This window comes from Hypanus sabinus, chromosome 4 (assembly GCF_030144855.1).
Source record: "Hypanus sabinus isolate sHypSab1 chromosome 4, sHypSab1.hap1, whole genome shotgun sequence".
NCBI classification, from domain to species: Eukaryota; Metazoa; Chordata; class Chondrichthyes; order Myliobatiformes; family Dasyatidae; genus Hypanus; species Hypanus sabinus.
Window position 1 is genome coordinate 109,603,792 of NC_082709.1, and position 19,379 is coordinate 109,623,170.

The window sequence follows — 19,379 nt, forward strand, 5'->3', positions numbered from 1 at the left end:
CTATTCGATAGGTTTCAATTAGGTCATTCTTCATTTTTCTGAATTCCAGTGAATACAGGTCCAGAGCCATCAAATGCTTTTCATATGACAAGCTGTTCAATCCTGGAATTGTTTTCCTGAACCTTCTTTGAACCCTCTCCAGTTTCAGCACATCCTTTCTAAGATAAGAGGCCCAAAACTGCTGCCAGTACTCCAAGTGAGGCCTCACCAATGCTTTATAAAGTCTTCACACTATATTATTGCTTTTATATTCCAGTCCTCTTGAAATGAATGCTAACATTGCATTTACCTTCCTTGCTGCAGACTCAACCTGCAAATTAACTTTCAGGGAGTCCTGCACAAGGATTCCCAAGTCTCTTTGCACCTCAGTTTTTTGTATTTTCTCTCCACTTAGAAAATAGTCAACCCTTTCATTTCTTCTACCAAAATGCATGACCTTACACTTCCGCACACTATATTCCATCTGCCACTTCTTTGCCCATTCTCTTAATCTTCTGTTGTCTCTCTACTTCTTCAAAACTATCTGTCCCTCCACCTGTTGTCTGCAAACTTTGCAACAAAGCTATCTATTCCATCATTACCGGAGAGAGGTGGGATGATGTCCTGAAAAAAATGATGTCTAATGAAATAATTTATTTGAATAAAAATCAGCATTATATAAAATAACGTATTGTGTTTGCCTCCAGTAAAGGGAAAGGATAGTGAGGAGCAAATTCAGGAAAACTACAAAGATTTGAAAAAAATTATAAATGTGATGCTGGGGGACCTGAATAATCCACATATAAACTGGGATGATAATGGTAAAAAGGACATGGGGAGGAGCAAGGAAGATGGTGCTGGAGCAAGAACAATCCAATTAGTATTTTGGGTGGATTATAAATTGATAAAAGGAATACATCAGAATAGGCAGCTTCACTAAAGTGGATAAAGCAGCTGGCTGAAATGTGATGCATGCTGTTGCTGATGAAAGCAGGGGAGAAAATGCAGAAGACCCACTTTAAATTTGCAAACTTCCATAGATTTAGGGGTAGTGCCTAAGATCTGTAAATGCTACACTTTATTCTGAAAAAGGTGCTGGGGTAAACTCGGTAACTGCAGACCAGTCAGTTTAATCTATCGAGTGGGGAAAGTTCCTGATAATCAGGGACACAATTAGTAGACACTTGAACAACTGTGGATTGACTAGGGAAAACTGGCATAGATTTGCACATTGGGTTTAATTGATCAGCTGACCCTTGGTCAGTGTGGGATGAATGGGCTTGTTTCCATGCTGCATCTCCTCTGACTCCATATCAACAGAGTTCTCCCATAACAGAGGGAGATGTACTTGATAAGATATAAATGTAATTTGGAAATAGTTTTGATATAGTTGATCCAGATTGGAGACCACACAGCACAGGGAATAGAACATTGACTAAATGGCAGCAAATGGATGAGAAATGAAAGTTAGTTTTGGACCCAGAGGGTCTCAACTTTTTTCTCACCATTGACTCTTACCATTAAACGAGGGGTCCATGGTCTTGAAGTGGAGAACCCCTAGACTACAGTGGAATTTTCCACGAGTCAGTACTAAAGATCACTGATATTCTTAAAATGGGCTGCTGGGAATGGGTAAATACAGTAGGCAGCAGATGAAATTTAACACAGTGAAAAGTGAGTACTTACACTTTGGTAGAAATAAATGTGGCAATATAAAATTAGAGGGCACAATTGTGACAGTGATACAGAAACAGTGATCTGAAGGTACATGTACCTAATTCAGTGAAAGGGTCAGGGCAGATTAACCACCACCTTGAAAAAATCAGACAGGATAGACAGAGCAAAAGGGTACAAGAGCAAGTAAGTCACATTGAACCTTTATTTGCTACTAGTAAAACCACAATTGTGACTAGTCTTGTGACCATTTCTGGGTGCTAGACTTTTAAGGATATGAATGCCTTGAAGAAGGTGTAGGAAATAATTCCTAAATTGAGGAATTTTGACTGTGCAGATAGATTGCAGAACCTGTGATAGTTTTTGATGGAAAAGAGGAGATTATGAGGAGAACAAATTGAGGTATATAAAATCTTGAAGATTATAAACTATAGAATAGATTGAGAGCAGAAGTGGCTGTCGGGTCAAGAACTAGAGGGCACAGAAAGAAGATGATTGCTGAAAGAAGCAAATGTGCTTCGAAAGAAAACATAGTGACTGGCTGGAAGTTGGAATACAGATTCAGTTGTTCAAAAGGAAGCTGGAATAGTTTGTGACAGGAAATAATTTTAAGGGAAAAGTATGAGAGAGTTAAATAAGTATTCTTCACTCCCTTCGAAACTGCAAAATGTCCTCCTATTCCTATCTTCCATAATTGTATGAAAGCTACATAGTTCTGTGGGAGTCCTTTTAGCTTAACAGTTAAAGAAGGCAGTTCATCATCATCTTATCAAAGACAATTAGTAACAGGAAATAAATGCTGGCTTTGCCAGTGACACCCACAAGCCATGAATTAATAATAAATATGCTTTCCTGATTTCTTCTTAAATATTATAGTATTTAGATATGACTCACTTAGCATTTTCAAGCTTCTCTTCATCAGTCAAGTCTCCTGTCTTCACAAGGTCATATCGGATGGATGCGGTCTGAATGGCATCAATCAAATCCAGTATTGGCATACTTGTGCTAATTTCTTTGTCCTGTGGATTAGGGAACATATTGGAATGGCAAATGTCAGAAAACTCAGCATAAATTTGATGCTTTTATAGGTTAGTGGCTTTGTGAGTTAATCTGCAAAGGTCATCTACTGGATCTCCATTTATTCTAAGCCTCACAGTTGTGAGGCTTAGAATCTGATAGCCAAGTGAGGGGTTAGTGTGGAAAGGATTCATTCAATTCAGGCTTAGAACCACCCTGGCAATATGCACGCAGAGCCATAGCTTCAAATGTTCTGCAGATACCCATCAAATACAGTCGGCCCTCCTTATCCGCGGATTCCACATGCACGGATTCAACCAACCACGGATTGGGAAAACCCGGAAGTTCTCACTCCAGCACTCATTGTTTGTGCATGTACAGACTATTTTTTCTTGTCATTATTCCCTAAACAATACAGTATAACAACTACTTACATACATTTACATTGTATTAGGTATTATAAGTAATCTAGAGATGATTTAAAAGTACAGGCAGTCCCCGGGTTATGAATGAGTTCCATTCCTGAGTCCGTCTTTAATTCGGTTTTGACGTCAGAACAGGTACATCTGGTATTATTTAATGTCAGTTAGTCAGAAGTTTCTCTTAGTATATTGTATATATTTTACCTTTCTATGCATATAAAATACTTAAGAAACATACATATTTCAATAATTAAACCACTGCGTTGCTTAGTAATAATTGAAGCTTTCATCGGGGCAGGGCCTTTCACATGCTCCATTAAAATTGTTCCGATCATTGAACGACTGTAGCCCAACGCTTTTCCAGTGACCGATGGCATTTCATCTCTTTCCGATCACTTTATTGCTTCCACCTTATCTTCAATCGTGATCACGATTATTTTCGTGAACAGAAACACTGTGGATTCAGAGCTGCGCCCGCCGAGTCCTAATGTCCACCGCAATGAGACAGGTTAAATAAGGGACTTGAGCATCTGCGTATTTTGGTATCCGCAGGGAGTCCTGGAACCAATTCCCCGTGGATAAGGAGGGCCAAATGTACATGCATTTTGTTGCAATTGATTTTATTCAAATATATTCAGAAAAAAAGAAACTATACCTGAGGCTGCACAAAGTACCACCCTGAGTTTGTGCCAGAATGCAAATGATTACATAATTCCCTTGCTAATCAAAGACCATGCTGCTGGCAATGATTTTCACTCATGAAACAATGTAGACATCCTCCACTCACTGCATTTTTCTGAAGAAATAACCCTACTATTGGAAGACTTGGCTGTAGTTTCATTGTAGGCTCTGATTAATTCATGGGACTGCAAGTACATACTGTCCATTAAATGAATAGACTGTTCATTGCAGAGTACTGGACTATGTTTAAGTAGACTCTGCTTGTTTGGATTATCCCTCCCCATTAGCCTCAAGTAACTGATAATTGAATCACTGAAAAATTATGACACACCAGTAAACTGTTCTTATACATGCTAGTCTGATAAAGAACCACCAACATAGTCTTAGCACCTAATATATGGGTGTGGCAGTACTTCTTAAGATAAAAACCATTTGAATAAGTTGATGTGGTGACTGACTGAAAAATTGAATGGTATTTCTGTGTGTGTCTGAAGGACAACTAGAAGAGATACATGTCAATAGATATAGGGATATATCGAACATACAAATATTCAACGTACACTCAGTAGCACTTTATTAGGTACACCTGCTCATCATTGCAAATAACTAATCAGTCAATCATGTGACAGCAATTCAGTGCTTAAAAGCATGCAGACATGGTCAAGAGGTCCAGTTGTTGATCAGACCAAACTTCAGAACGGGGAAGAAATATGATCTAAGTAACTTCGATGTGAAATGATTTTTGGTGCCAGACGGGATGGTTTGAGTACCTCAGAAACTGCTGATTTTCACACACAACAGTCTTTAGAGTTTAAAGAAAATGGTGTGAAAAGAAAAAAGAAACATCCAATGAGCAGCAGCTCTGAAGGCAAAAATGCCTTGTTAATGAGAAAGGTTAGAGAAAAATGGCCAGACTGGTTCAAGCTGACAGGAAGGCAACTGTAACTCAGATAACTGCTTGTTACAACAATGCTGTGCAGAAGAGCATCCCTGACATAACCTATCAAAATTTGAAAAGGATAGGTTACAGCAGCAGAAGACCACAGACATACACTCAAAGGCCATTTTATTAGATACAGGAAATACCTAATAAAGAGGGCATTTAGGGTATTGCATATTGATTTATATAATTATTTATTATAATTTCTTAATTACTCTATTTGTTTATTTACTATTTTAAATTTCAGTGTTGAGCTCGGCCCAGGGAGGTCTATGTGTAAAACACTTGGAATGTAAATTACCTTAAAGCTAGAAATAGTGGAGCTTTTTGCTGCTTCAGATAATGTCTGATTCACCCAGTTCACAATGATGTCATCATTAACCTTTTCACCTTCACCAATCTCCTCCAGCATGTTCAAGGTATACCTACAGCAAAGAAAACAGCATTGCTTTGAGGTGAACTGCGAAAAGAGATGTCAATACCCCAATTGTTCATCAGAAGTGTAGTTGCTGTAATGCAACTTATAGTAATAAATATATTAAATGAACGTTACTTCAAGGTGTGAGAAAATAATATTCCTATGGTTTGGAATGCATTATTCGAATGAGAGGTGGAATCAGATTCAAAATTTAATTGGAAATACACTTGATGGATATAAATGTAGAGCTTAAAAGGCAGGGGTAATGAAACTAATTGGCTTGTTCTTTCAAAGAATTAGCACAAATTCAGAGGGATGAACATTTCTATAATGTATGATTCGAAGAATGATTGTCAAAGAGACATGGATTCAAAGAGCTGAAAAGAAAATTTAAGCCTGGATTCAGGAAATTATTCAAGGAATACGTATAATGGACTCTCATACAGGGTAGGAAATCCTCAATGTGCTGTGGAACTGGAGTTAATATAGGCTGAATGTCCTGATCACATTGTCTAATCAAAATGCCTCACTCATAGTGCTCATATCACTTTTCTACCCATTACAGAAAATTACAGAACAACTCTTAGATGGCAATAGTGTTTTGGATGGTCAATAAAGTTTTGGGAATGGGTGCCAAATGAAAAAAATACATAGAAATCCAGGATCTTTGTGCCTCATATTCAGTTACTCAGATGGGTTAGGGATTTCCAGGAATAACAGCCCTAATAGTAAGCAGCATACATGCTGTCTACCAACAATTTTGGTATAAACCCCAAGCCATATGGAAAATCTAGACACGTTAAATCTACAAAATGCAACAAATTAGCAAATTTGTACCAAACTATCCAATACTTCCATGATTTATCAGTTAGCACTTGTCACCATCTTTGTCTCACTTATCTACATAAGTTAAAATATACTCACCTCCTCATTAATTGCCACAACAAAGCTAAGGTTGGCATGTGTTTGCCTTCATTCAGGTCCTGACCCGCGATGCCAACAAGTGAGAATTTGGCTTTGTTCCTTCCCAGATCAACTGCATAATTACAGTTTTCCAGCTGTTGAATAATATAACCTACATGTTAGCAAGATTGGTTTAATTCATTATCTATATAATGAATTCTTCTCGATTGCAGTCAAAGGGCTTGAGTTCCTGCCTTTTCCATCATTGGTGCTCAATTCAAATCAATGAGCAGGTCCCCCTTGTTATGGTTTGGGACCAAGTTACAATGCACCAGATTAAAGCTATGGATATTAATGAACTCATTCAACTGTTCCACTTACTGCTCACATAAAGATACTCTGCTTTAAGTTCCAGCATACGGGACCATACTCCTCTGGTTGCAGCTGTGTGCCGAAGAGCTGAATGTGTTAAATAGATTCCAAGGTGGTGCTCAAAGTTGCAGGTAGAGTAGGGAGTGATCATAAAGTTGCCTACCAGTCTGTTCACCATTTACACGGTAGCACTGGTGTGCAATCTTGAAGACCAGCCCACAGATTTGTTGGTCTTTGCACTTTTTACTTTTACCTGTTTTCTATCTGCTTTTTACTATTTGTAAAACACTTATCTTTTTTCCCCACTTCAAATTTGATTATCTTACCTTGTCTCAATTTCCGTATTCCCCCACATATAATCTATTCATGTCTAATTTTTATGCTTTTAGCTATGTTGCCAACCTTTGTGTCACCAGCAAACTTTAGTAATTGGCTTTTAAATCCGTTTCAGATATTGAACCATGTCTTACAATATTTAAAAATCAGTATTGTTTTGTAAGGAATTAAAAGTCAAGCTAAAATGGATTAATGGTAGCAGCAGTTTCATTTACATGTAGATCCAAACCAAAGTTGCAGATAGAGTATCAGAGTAGAAATCATTTAATGGCTCTTTCAATAAAATTGGCTCAGGAAAATGATCAAACACATGGAATTCATGAGTGCAAACCATTTCATTTCATCAGTTTTTGTCTGTTTAGGAATTAAATAGTTGCATGAACAACAAATGTAAAACATGGAGAGTGAACATCGGTGTGGAAATTAGACTAAGTGATTCTAAACTAAATGGACCAAATGTCCTGTTTCTGTGCAATGACGTTTAATAGTGGGTCAGAGACATTCACAAAATATCCACAAGTCGTGTGACTTTGACCGTCATTGATCATGAGTTGCCTTTGGTATTTGCTTGAGATAGTGTGGGTGGCTTACCACTGAGACAGGTAGGGTGGAAACACTCCATGATCACATGATCCAAAGTAGGAACACAAGTTCTCTCAATCTTGAAGACCAGCCCACAGATTTGTTGCCACGTGTTCAGCATACCAAATCAGCTTTGGCTATGAAAATGGAAACTATGGAAACCAAGGAATGCTTTCAATACAGTGATAATTAGCCTTTCCATTGTGATATATAAAACGTATAGGTAGGAGGATTTTGATCTTCCTATAGATAAATCTATATTTGCTACAGATGGGTACTTGATGGTCAGTATGGGCAGAGTTGGCTAAAGGACATGTTTCTGTGCTATTTGATTATATAGCCATCAGCTTCAGGGATGTCAGGTGATCAGCAAAGAGTGAAACTGCAAAAATCTCATTGATATGATTGTTCTGATATATACCAATGAAAGTTTTAATTGAACACTTACTTTCTTCATGTTAGCACCCAGCTTAGGATAAGGGGGCTTGTTCACCCGACTCCAGTCCACAGGGACCTTAATCTTTTCATAGAGCTGCAGAATCACCAAGGCATCATCTAGGTCACTGAAACAAAATGATATGTAATAATATGTATTTAGATCATTAACAAAGTAATGAATGAGATGCTGCAATTGAAACATGACATGTGGTAAGAGTTAGGCTTATTCGTGTTTTAGTCTTTTGTTAAAATAAGGATTTAACATTGAAACTGACTCAGAACAGATTAGAGTGAAGACATGTTTTCGGACCAAAGTACACAACTACACCCAGTACAAGCTGTAATATTCTGATTCGGAATCTGTTATTATTATATTCAGAACCAGTGCAGAAAACATTTGAAATTTTCCAGCAGGCTGATCAATGTCAGAAAGGGAACGTGGAGCAGGAATTTGGTAACAGATATTCTTCCTATGAACTGCTGATGATTGAACATGGTTTTATTAACTGCTGAATTTACGAGCAAAAAAATCTCCCAAAATACTCCAATCTATCCAAATATATACAAATCTAGAAATGTGCAGATTGACACTAGCTTTCATTTTGAATGGATTTAGAACATAGAACTGTAAGCACAGGAACAGGCCCTTCAGCTCACCATGTTATGGCAAACTAATAAAATTAGTAATCAAATATCCACTACATTAATTCTTTTTGCCCAGACAATGTCCATATCCTTCCATTTCATACATTCATATGCCTATCCAAGAGCCCCTTGAATGCTCCTGTCTACCACCACTCCCAGAAGGTGTATTTCAGGCACCCGCCATTCTGTGTTTAAAACAGATTGCCCCACGCATCTCTTCTGAATTTACCGCCACTGGCGTTAAATGGCAATGCCAATAGAAGTCCATTTTTAATTACTAGGTTAGTGTTTGTGTTATAGTTTGTGTTCAATATAGTTTTTGTAAGTAGTTGCATATGATTTAGCTTGTTCTGCGTAACGTGATTCCTACCCTCACAATATCTACACTCTAATATACACTGTCCCTTAATATAAACTGGGACCTTCTTAGTGCAAGAGCTTTAGATGGGCAGAATTTGTAATGTGCATTCTGGAGGGTTTCTTAAATCAACATGCAGATAGTCCAACAAGAGGAGATGCTGTACTGGACCTGGTGTTGGGTAATAAGCCTGGCCTGGTGACTGACCTTTCAGTGGATGAGCAGTTACGGAACAGCGACCACAAATCCTTAAGTTTTAAGATAGCTATAGTTAAGGATAAATATAGACATTGCAGGAAAAGTACTAAATTAGAGCAGGGCAAATTACGAGAGCATTAGGCAGGAATTAGGGAGAGTTAATTGGGAACAACTGTTTTTGGGCAAGTCCACATCCGTGTGGATGGTGTTTAAAGACCAACTGCACAGAGTACAGGACAGGTAAGTTCCAGTCAGGAGGAAGGATGAGGATGGCAAGGTAAGAGATTCGTGTACGCTGTGGCAGGGGTTGGGGGGGGGGGGGTGTAGAATTTAATCAAGATGAAAAAGTTAAGTATGTAAAGCTTAGGCTAGAGTCAAACATAGCCCTTGAAGATGATAAAGAAGCCAGAAAAAAACTCAAGAGTTTAGGGGGAACATTCGGGCTCACTCTGAAGTTTTAAGAATAAATTGGATAGATACATGGATGGGAGAGGTCTGGAGGGTTATGGATATTAGCAGGTCAATAGGACTAGCAGAATAAAGCAGAATGGCCTATTTCTGTGCTGTAGTGTTCTATGGTTCTAAGGGAATTAGGAAAGCTAGAAGGGCCATGAAAACCCAACACTGTCTTCCTCTTTACCTCGAAATGCCCTAGCATATTAATACACACAGTACTGGCAAGTAGGATTGAAGAGAAACCTGAGGCAATCATTACATACATCAAGAGCAAGAGGATAACTAGGGAGAGGGTAGGACCACTGAAAGATAAAGAGGGGAACATTTGCTTGGATATGAAGGATGTGGGTGAGGTCATAAATGAGTACTATATATTGGTATTTACCAAGAAGAAGGACATGGAGGATAGGGGGATCAGTGCTGTGCATATCAACATGCTATGGCATTTTGAGGTAACGGGGGAGATAGAGTTGGGTTCCTCAAGAACCTTTAATGTGGCTAAATCTGCAGGGCCTGATGGAATATTCTCCAGGTTATTGAGAGAGGCGAGAGAAATGATTGCTGGGGCCTTGACCAATATCTTCATGTACTTTCTAGCCATGGGCAAGGTCCTGGAGGATAGGTAAGTAGCTAATATTGTTTCATTATTCACAAAGGGAACCAGGGATAATCCTAGAAACTATAGAGCAATGGGTCTTACATCAGCGGTAGTGAAGTTACTAGGTAGAATACTTAAGGATAGGATTTATGAACATTTGGAAAATGGTGGCCTAATTAGGGAGAGCCAACATTGCTTTGTACAGAGAAAGACATGTCTTACTAACCTGACTGAGTTTTTTGATGAGGTAACGAGGGTGATCAATGAAGGTAGAACTGTGGAGGTTGTCTACATGGATTTTAGTAAGAGTTTTGATTAGGAGACTGATTTAGAAGGTTAAGATGTATGGGATTCATGGTGAATTGGCCACTTGGATTCAGAACTGGCTTGCAGTGGTCAAAGGGACTTATTTTAGTTGGAGGTCTGTGATTAATGGTGTTCCACATGGACCTGTACTGGGACCTCTGCTGTCTGTAATGTATATAAATGACAAAGAGGAAAATATAGATGGGTGGGTTAATAAGTCTGTAGATGATACAAAGAATGGTTGCATTGTGGATAGCATAGAGGACTGGCAAAGAATACAGTGGGATATAGATCAGTTGCAGAAATCGACAGAGAAACGGCAGAGCTTAACCTGGCCAAATGTGAAGTGTTGCACCTTGGTAGGTCAAGTGTAAGGAGACAGTAAGGGCAAGGCTCTTAACAGTGTTGATGAACAGAGAAATCTAGGGGTCCTAGTTAACAGCTCCCTGACAGTAGCTACACAAGTTGATGGGGTGGTTAAGAAGGCATGTGCAGGCTTGCCTTTATTAGTCAAGGCATTGAGTTCAAAGGTTGTGAAGTTAGGTTGTCACTTTATAAAAGCCTAGTTAGGATGCATTTGGAGTATTGCTCACAGTTCTGGTCACCCCACTATAGGAAGGAGATCGAGGTCTTGGAGAGGGTGCAGAAGAATGCTGTCTAAATTAGAGGATATGTGCTACAATGAGGGGTTGGGCAAACTTTGGTTATTTCTCTGGAGCAGTGGAGGCTGAAGGGAAATCTGATAGGTCAAATGTAAAGAGGGGAGATTAAGAAGATTATGAAAGGAATAGGCAGAGTAGACAGTCAGTATCTTTTCCTCAGGGTTGAAATGCCTAATACCAGAGGGCATGCATGTTTAAATGTCTAATTCCATTGGTGTGGATTATGCAGCTGACTGCATCAGAGTGCAAAGGACACAGGCAGTCTGACAGTGAGGGATCGTTTTAGCTGCTTTTTTTGTGATAGAAAGAGCCCCTTAGATATTGTTAATGTGGAGTGCTGTAAGTCCATTTCACTGATTTATCAGCAGATGGTAGGGTGGACAGTGGAGGAACTATGTGCCTTTGGCTAGTGTGAGGACTAGGCCTCAAGCTGGGGTGTCGCCTATTTACAACTGCCCAGAAGAGAGGTGTCAGAATCACTGCACTTCACCGGAGGCGGTGTGACACGGTGTTTAAGCTGCAGGGTCTTGGGCTATATTTTTTTGCGTGATGTTACGAACCCATAGGTTTTGTATGCTGTGGACTGTACTCTTTAAGAGAGTGCCTGAGTGAAACGGGACTAACAATGACGTCAGGCACCAACTTTCTCAGTTCACTTCTGATTTTTAGAGAGAGAGAGAGAGAGAGACGGTCAGTTGGAACAAGAGAGACAGAACAGCTGCTCTCAGTTAGACTTGGATTTAAGAACTGCCGGGGCAAGGTTTGCTCCAGAATGTGTGTCTGTCACTTTGTATAATCCAAAGGAGAGGATTTAGGAATGTCCTGTGGGACCACCTGAAGTTAGCCCTTGCCTGGGTATGTTATGTGGTAATCACTTGAAGACGACATTCCTGTGACGACATTCCTTAGATATTCCTATATCTGTGGACTTTGGATCGATTCAGTGGACAAGATCTTCAATGACAGTTTTTGTTTACTTGCGGAATTCAACATAATTGCCATCTCTGTACATTTACCCTGGATTACAAAAAAATCTCTCTCCCATCATTTATTCCTTGGATTACTGAACTTTCCTACTTTACCATCTTAAGACTCTAAACCTTGTTCCTCCAGGCTCGATAGTTTGTGAGTTATATTTACACACACTTCTACACATAACATTGTTAACTTTTGTTTATCTTGGTCAAGTTACTATATTATAAGTAGATACTAATAAGGATAGTGGTTTTAACATCAAAACCAGACTCCAGTGTGAAATCTATTACTGCTGGTTTGTCTCTAAATCTTTACAGTTCGTAACAGTGACTGTATTTTACTGATATCTTCTTTGTGCTGGGTGTGGCTGTTGGTACTGCATTTTGCACCTTGGCCCTGAAGTAATGCTGTCTTGTATGGCTGTATTCTGGATTTTCATGTATGGTTGAATGACAATTAAACTTGGAATAATGAACTATGCACTTAAAGTGAGAGGGGTAAGTTCAAAGAAGAGGGGAGTGGCAAGTTTTTTTTACACAGAGAGAGGTATTTCCCTGGAATGTGCTGCCTCGGGTGGTAGCAGATGCAGATATATTAGGAATTTTTAGGAGACATTTAGATATGTGCATGAATGTAAGGGAAATGAATATGAATATTGTGTAGGCAGAAAGGATTAATTTAGTTAGCCATTTGATTACTGGGCTGAAGGCTCTGTTGCTGTGCTGTCCTGCTCTGTGGTATGTGTATGCAATTGTGGAGAAAGAATTTGATTCAAAATGGAATGGTGGCACCATCTAATGGTAGCAGTGAAAAATAGTTCAATTTCTGTGTCATACCACAAAATGTCCATTATTAATTATACATCCAGGTTAATTTCAATTCTTAACGTTAATGCTTTAGGAAGTTCCAAACCGTACTAGCATTAAATTTAATTTGCTTTTGGTTGTAATTGATACAGATCAGCCCATAGCCTATAAGCAGGTTAAAACCAGTGTAAAAGTACAAGGTGAATATGGAGTGCAAGCCAGGAAGACCATTTGTATCTCAATTTCGTTCAAAAACTTATCACTGTGCTCTATCTAAGTATCCCTTGACTTAGTAGCAGAAAGCTGTGGGCTCATGTATTATTTCAACTCATTCATTGATGTGAATGGGGCTTTCAAAACCACATGAAAATGCAGTGCTGATCTTCTGTTATATTCTATAACCATTGCAGATGGTGTGAAGATATTTCACGGTACTCCTTCACTGTTGAGGTTGGTTCCAGCGATGATTAAACTGAATCGAAGGATGCCCAAACTAGGATAATATGCACTTGGGGAACAAGTAAGTGTAAGTTTAAAAAGCAAGCAGGACCTGTTGGGACTTTCAGAGGAGCCTGAGATCATGCAAGCTGATGCTTGTTTGAGTATGCATGAGATGTAAGAAATGAGCAAGGCCTTTCGGGATTTTTAGCAGAGCTTGAAATTATTTGTGTTATTAGGCACTTGTTAAGGACCAATAAAAAGAAGTTAGGTTTACATGGAGTGGCCATAGTGTGAGTGGGCCAGGTTTAGAGTGGGGAGCTGAGGCTTTGAATCAATAGGCTTCAGAAGGAGGAGGTGAAAAGTAGGTTGAGGTTTTTGTCAAGTTTCTCTCCTTTCTTTATTGGTGCCTAGTTAGAGTACTGAGAATGGATCCCAGGTCAATGGTTCATTTGCAAGAAGTACATCTAGGTGCAGCTCCTTACGAATGTGTTAGGGAATTGGAGCTGCAGTTGAATGACCCTTGGTTCATTTGGGAGAATGAGAAGGCAATAAAAAAGAGCTACATTAGTCAGTGGATATTGAATCCACGGACTTTAGCAAGCCGTTGACAACGTTCTGTACAGGAGGCAGGCTGACATTCTGGATGAAGTAGTAAATTGGATTCAACATTGGCTTAGTAGGAGAAGTCAGAGGCTGGTAGTAGATAGTTGCTTCTCTAATTGGAAGCCTGTGACTAGTGGTGTGCAGCTGAGATCAGTACTGGGTTAGGAGCCTTGTCTTCCTGATCAACAGTCCGCAATCAGTAAGGATAGGCAGCAATATCCCTGCCACAATTATCCTCAACACTCATACTCCACAAAGCTGTATCCTCAGCCCTCTACTCCCTATACACTCACTCTGTGGCTGGATTCTGTTAGTACTCTATCCATAAGTTGCAGATGATACCACTGTAGGTGGACATATCTCAAGCTATAGTGAGTTGGAATCTAAGAAGGAGATAGAGAACCTAGTGGCATGGTGTTGTGGCAACAAATTTTCCCTCAAAGCAGCTGTTCATTGACTTAAGGGACAGGGTAGGTGTACACACTCCTGTTTAAATCAATGGTGCTCATGTTGAGAGGGCTGTGAAATTCAAGTTCCTATGAGTGAACAGCACAAATAGCCTGCCTGATCCAACCACATACATGCTATGGTGTGAAAGATTCACCTGTACCCCTACTTCCTCAGGAGGTAAAAAAATTTGGCATGTCCTTGAAGTCTTACCAATTTTTAGCGATGCACCGTAAAAAACATCCTGTCTGAATATATCACAGGTTGGTATGGCAACTGCTTTGCCTGTGACCACATGAAACTGCAGAGATTTGTGGACACAGCTCGGCATATCATGGAAACCAGCTTCCCCTTTCATGGGCTCTGTCTCAGTAAAGCAGCCAGCATAATCAAAAACCCACCCGCCTCAGGCATTCTCCCTTCTCCCCTTTTCCTTCAGGCAGAAAATACAAAAGTCTGAAGGCATATATCACCAGATTCAAGGACAGCTTCTATTCTGCTGTTATAATACTATTGAATGGTTCCCTAGTATGATATGATGGACTCTTGACCTCACAATCTACTGCATCCTAACCTCGCAATTTATTGTCTACCTGTGCTGCATTTACTCTGTAACACTTCATTCTGAATTCTATTATTGTTCTACCTTGTATTACCACAATGCACTGTTATAATGAACAATATGAGACAATTTTTTTCATTGTATCTTGGTACATATATGTTCCAATAATTTACCAAATTACCTTCCACAAGATATATAGTCACTAACCTGTTGCTGTAGCCACAATATTTATGTGGCTAGTCCATTTGTGTTTCCAGTAAATGATAACTTGCAATTGGGTGAAAAAAATCAGTGATAACAAAATAGTTCTTTGTCTAGCGGTAGTGGTTTGATTCTCTTGTGCATTGCCTCATACGCATGGTATGAATTTCACATCACTGCTCTGCCCCAAGCATGAACGTTGTGCTGGCCTTGTTGCATGCAGGCATGGACCACTTCCTTATCTGAGTTGTTGTTTACAGGATGTTGGACATTCATTCCAATTAACAATGGCAGCAAGATTATTGATTAAAAGTTCATGAAGGTTATTGACAAGGACCTTTTTTATTCTTCATATGGATAGTAAAGATCCCGCAGCATTTTTTTTTTAAAAGAAACAGATTTTTTTCCCTCTTGCCACAAACAAGAGAAAATCTGCAGATGCTAGAAATCCAAGCAACACACACAAAACGCTGGAAGAACTCAGTAGGCCAGGCAGCATCTATGGAAAAGAGTAGAGGACCTGATGAAGGGTCTCAGCCCAAGTGGTTGACTGTTACTCTTTTCCATAGATGCTGCCTGGCCTGCTGAGTTCCTCCAGCGTTTAGTGTGTGTTGCTTATTTACCCCTGTCTGGTGATCAGTTTTTTCCCCCTTAACTATTATCACTAAAGTAGATTACCTTTTCACTATAACCCATAACACAGCTATTTATGAGGGATTTCTTTGGCCAGATTGGCTACACTATTTTATACATTACCCTTAAAAAGAAATTTATGAATATAAAACACTTTTGGATTCTCTAAAATAGAGCTATAATAATTTATACTTAAGATTTGTCATGGGCAGAATAGCAATTGATTGTATGTGAAATTTACAAAGCACTTAACTGTGCAAAGCATTTTAAGTGCGGATGATTTAGACTTTCATAACAACTTGTTGTGGATGGTGCACTTGGTTAACGTTCTGTGACGTCGGCCCCACAACCTGTGTCTTGCCCTGAGAGTTATCCTTTGCAGTCTTCCTTACCTGTACAAATGATTCACATGTGGAGTCACACCAAGTGAATTCATCCAGTTTCTGAAAGTCCTTTCTTCTCTTGTCTCACCTACAAAATTATTGAAGCAGGTAGAAAATGTGTTTAGTTGCTAACAAAAAGGCAGCAAAATCTATGATTTAGGGAGCATCCATAAATTGCCCATATGAAGACGTAGTTGAAGAATGCACAAGAGATAATTGCACAGCTGATAAGTGTTGGACATCGAGATAAGTAACCTTACTTAAAAAATGTGATTATTTCCTCAGAAACTGCCCTCATGCCTCAGACCACAAACAACCACCCATGCTCCACCCCGAGCAGGAACTTGCTGTATGAAATTAAATGAAAATATATCAGATAGAGTCAAGATACCTTTATCTATCTGAATTTTAGTGATTGAATGAAGTAAATCCAATTACTCAAGTCTGTCTTTGCATCCATTACTCATACCTTTGATAATGTACTCTTCAAAATTTCCAGTATATATATTCTCCCTACTAAGAAACTATGCACAATATTCTTCACCAATTACAACCTTGCTTTATTTTCTTATTAACATTATTTATGCTGATCTAATAGAAAAAAACAAAATCCATTTTGAACAACTGCATCCCTCTGTGCCAGGAAAGAATAAATGTACTGTTGCAGTGTGGAGCTCAACCTGAAGAGTTTGTACCCAAGTTTCAGTTTGTAGCACCCAGTGGAGCTCATTGCTGGGAAGGCAACATCAATTGCATTTGATTAGAGTAAAGGCACTAACTTGTACCAAAAGATTAGCAGGTTTAGATTGACATCTTACACCAGACTGACAAAGTTCTTCACAAATGAAACATTTTAAGCACTTTAATTTTCTCAGGTACTTACCCTCCAGGAGACTCCAGTCAATGTCTTGATTCTCAGGCTTCTGAAGAGCTGGATATTTGTTGAAGAGATTGGCAACAAACGCCAGGTTTAACTTGGGGTTTCCACGTACGACATCTGCTGCTGTGACAAACTGTCTGCAGCCAAGCTTATCAGCTTGCTGAAGCATGGACTCTGCACGTTTCAAGTCATCTTTTTCCTGAATAAGTAATGAAGTATTTGTGATATTCAGTCTGATTTGTTTTTGAAACCTCAAACTGCAATCGTAACATACAATCACAAAAACTCACTGCTCTTCACTCAGCTCTGGAACCTTGGGCATTGAAGGTACATACATCCGGATGCTCTTTGTTGACCACAGCTCAGCATTGAACACTATAATCTCTTCAAAACACATCACCAAGCTTCAAGACCTGGGCCTCAGTACCTCCCTGTGCAACTGGATTCTTGATTTCCTCACTGGCAATCCCCAGTTAGTATGGATTGGTAACAGCATCTCCTCCACACTCACCATCAGCACAGGGATGTGTGCTCAGTCCCCTGGTCTACTCACTATATACTTATGACTGTGAGACTAAGTTCACTTTCAATGCCACATTTAAGTTTGCTGACGATTACAGTGCTGTAAACTGAATCAAAGGTGGTGATGAATCAGCACATAGGATAGAGATACAAAATCTGGTTGAGTGGTGCAGCAATAACAGCCTCTCACTCAGTGTTAGCCAAACAAAAGTGATGATTATCAACTACGGGTGGAAGAAGATGCAGGTCCAGGTAGAGGGGGTTAGTAGTTTTAAATTCCTTCCTATCAACATAGCAGAGGATCTGCCCTTGTACCAAGACATAGTGTCATAACAAAGAAGGCAAGACAGAGCCTGTACTTTCTTAGAAGTTTGCATAGATTTGGCACATCACCAAAAGCTTTGACAAACTTCTATAGATGCACAGTGGAGAATATTTTAACTGGCTGCATCATGGACCGGTATGGAAACACCAACAGCCAGGAACGAAAAAGGCTACAAGGTGGATACAGACAAGTCCACCATAGGCAAAGCCCTCCCCACCATTAAGTACATTTACATGGAGCACTGCCTCAAGAATGCAGATCCATCATCAAAGACCCTCACCATCCAGGCCATGTCCTCTTCTTACTACTGCCATCAAGTAGGAGGTATGGATGCCTTAGGTCCCACACCATCATGTTCAGGAACAGCAACTACACCACCACCATGAGGATCCTGAACTGTTCACACTACTCTGAACTGATCCTATGATCTACAGACTCACTTTCAAACATTCTTTACAACTCACGTTCTCAATATTGTTTTTATTTGCACATTTCATTTGTATATTGGTATTTATAAGTTTATGCATAGTTTAAAAAAATTCTATTGTCTTTTTTTTCTGTAAATGCCTGCAAGAAAATTAATCTCAAGGTAGTATATGGTAACATATATGTACCTTGATAATAAATTTACTTTGAAATTGAACTATAACTGACATCCAACTAACAGTTGGCAAGTATCCTGAATTATAAGCATGGTGATGTTACTCTTAATACAGTTGAGTTCAATTTCTCATGATCCGTTAACAGCCATCAATTTACCATTTACCTGAGTGTTCCACAGAAATTATACCAACATTTGAACAATAGGAAAACAGTTCGCTCACCCCAAACGATTACCTGCCTGGCCTTACATATCTTCTAACCTCCTGTCCACACCTGAATTCAGTTCAGTTCACAGGCTGATACTACATCGCTAATCATACGGTAGCCACTTCATTTACATTTTTAATGAAATGAAAGCCAAGAATTCTAAACGAATGTTTACCAGCATACCGTGTATGCAAAGAAGTTAACATTTTAAAAGGGGATTAGTGAAAGTCACTCAAAACCACAATAGGAATTGTGTTTAATATCACTGGTATACATCAAGAAATTTGTTTTGCAGTAGCAGTACATGGCAATATATGAATAAAAACTATAAATTACAATAAGAAGTATATACGGTACAGAGGAAAATTAAATTAAATAAGTAGTGTGTAATGCCTGGTTAAGAACATGTTTTATTGTATTGCTAATGTTGTGCTATTAAGCGTTTTATTTTCTGCAGCTTTTCTTTAAAACACATTGTGTTCTGTTAGTTAAGTTTCAGAATTCAGTATTTTGGTTTCTGCAAATATTAGGATCTGTTTGCTCAGTTTAGGAATGTGATATCAGCTAACTGGGTTTGTCCTGGTAACTTTCTGTACAGTGGGATGCTATGGAACATTCGAGAGAGTTGCAGATTTCTGAGAGTCAGTGGGATGGTTTTGGGTCTTCGTTGGCAAGAGGTGTGAAGAAAAGCACAAGGGAAGATGCTTGCGGAATCATGCTCAAAGGAGAGACCCCGTTGTAAGAAGTGCTTTGTGCAGACGAGTGGTTCCAAGGAGGAAGTGCCAATTCTCCTGAGTTAGCCAGTT

At 39.2% G+C, this 19,379-nt stretch overlaps 1 protein-coding gene across 1 annotated transcript in view; it reads right to left on the reverse strand.

The window, feature by feature from the left end:
• LOC132393076 (plastin-2-like) overlaps positions 1-19,379 on the reverse strand; it is a 69,749-nt gene that overhangs the window by 7,803 nt on the left and 42,567 nt on the right. The window contains exons 10-15 of the mRNA XM_059967853.1: positions 16,920-17,115; positions 16,046-16,124; positions 7,773-7,887; positions 6,056-6,189; positions 5,015-5,138; positions 2,548-2,672 (exon numbers count right to left, since the gene is read on the reverse strand). Of these exons, the coding sequence (XP_059823836.1) occupies positions 2,548-2,672; positions 5,015-5,138; positions 6,056-6,189; positions 7,773-7,887; positions 16,046-16,124; positions 16,920-17,115 (773 nt within the window). The remainder of the gene's footprint in view (positions 1-2,547; positions 2,673-5,014; positions 5,139-6,055; positions 6,190-7,772; positions 7,888-16,045; positions 16,125-16,919; positions 17,116-19,379) is intronic.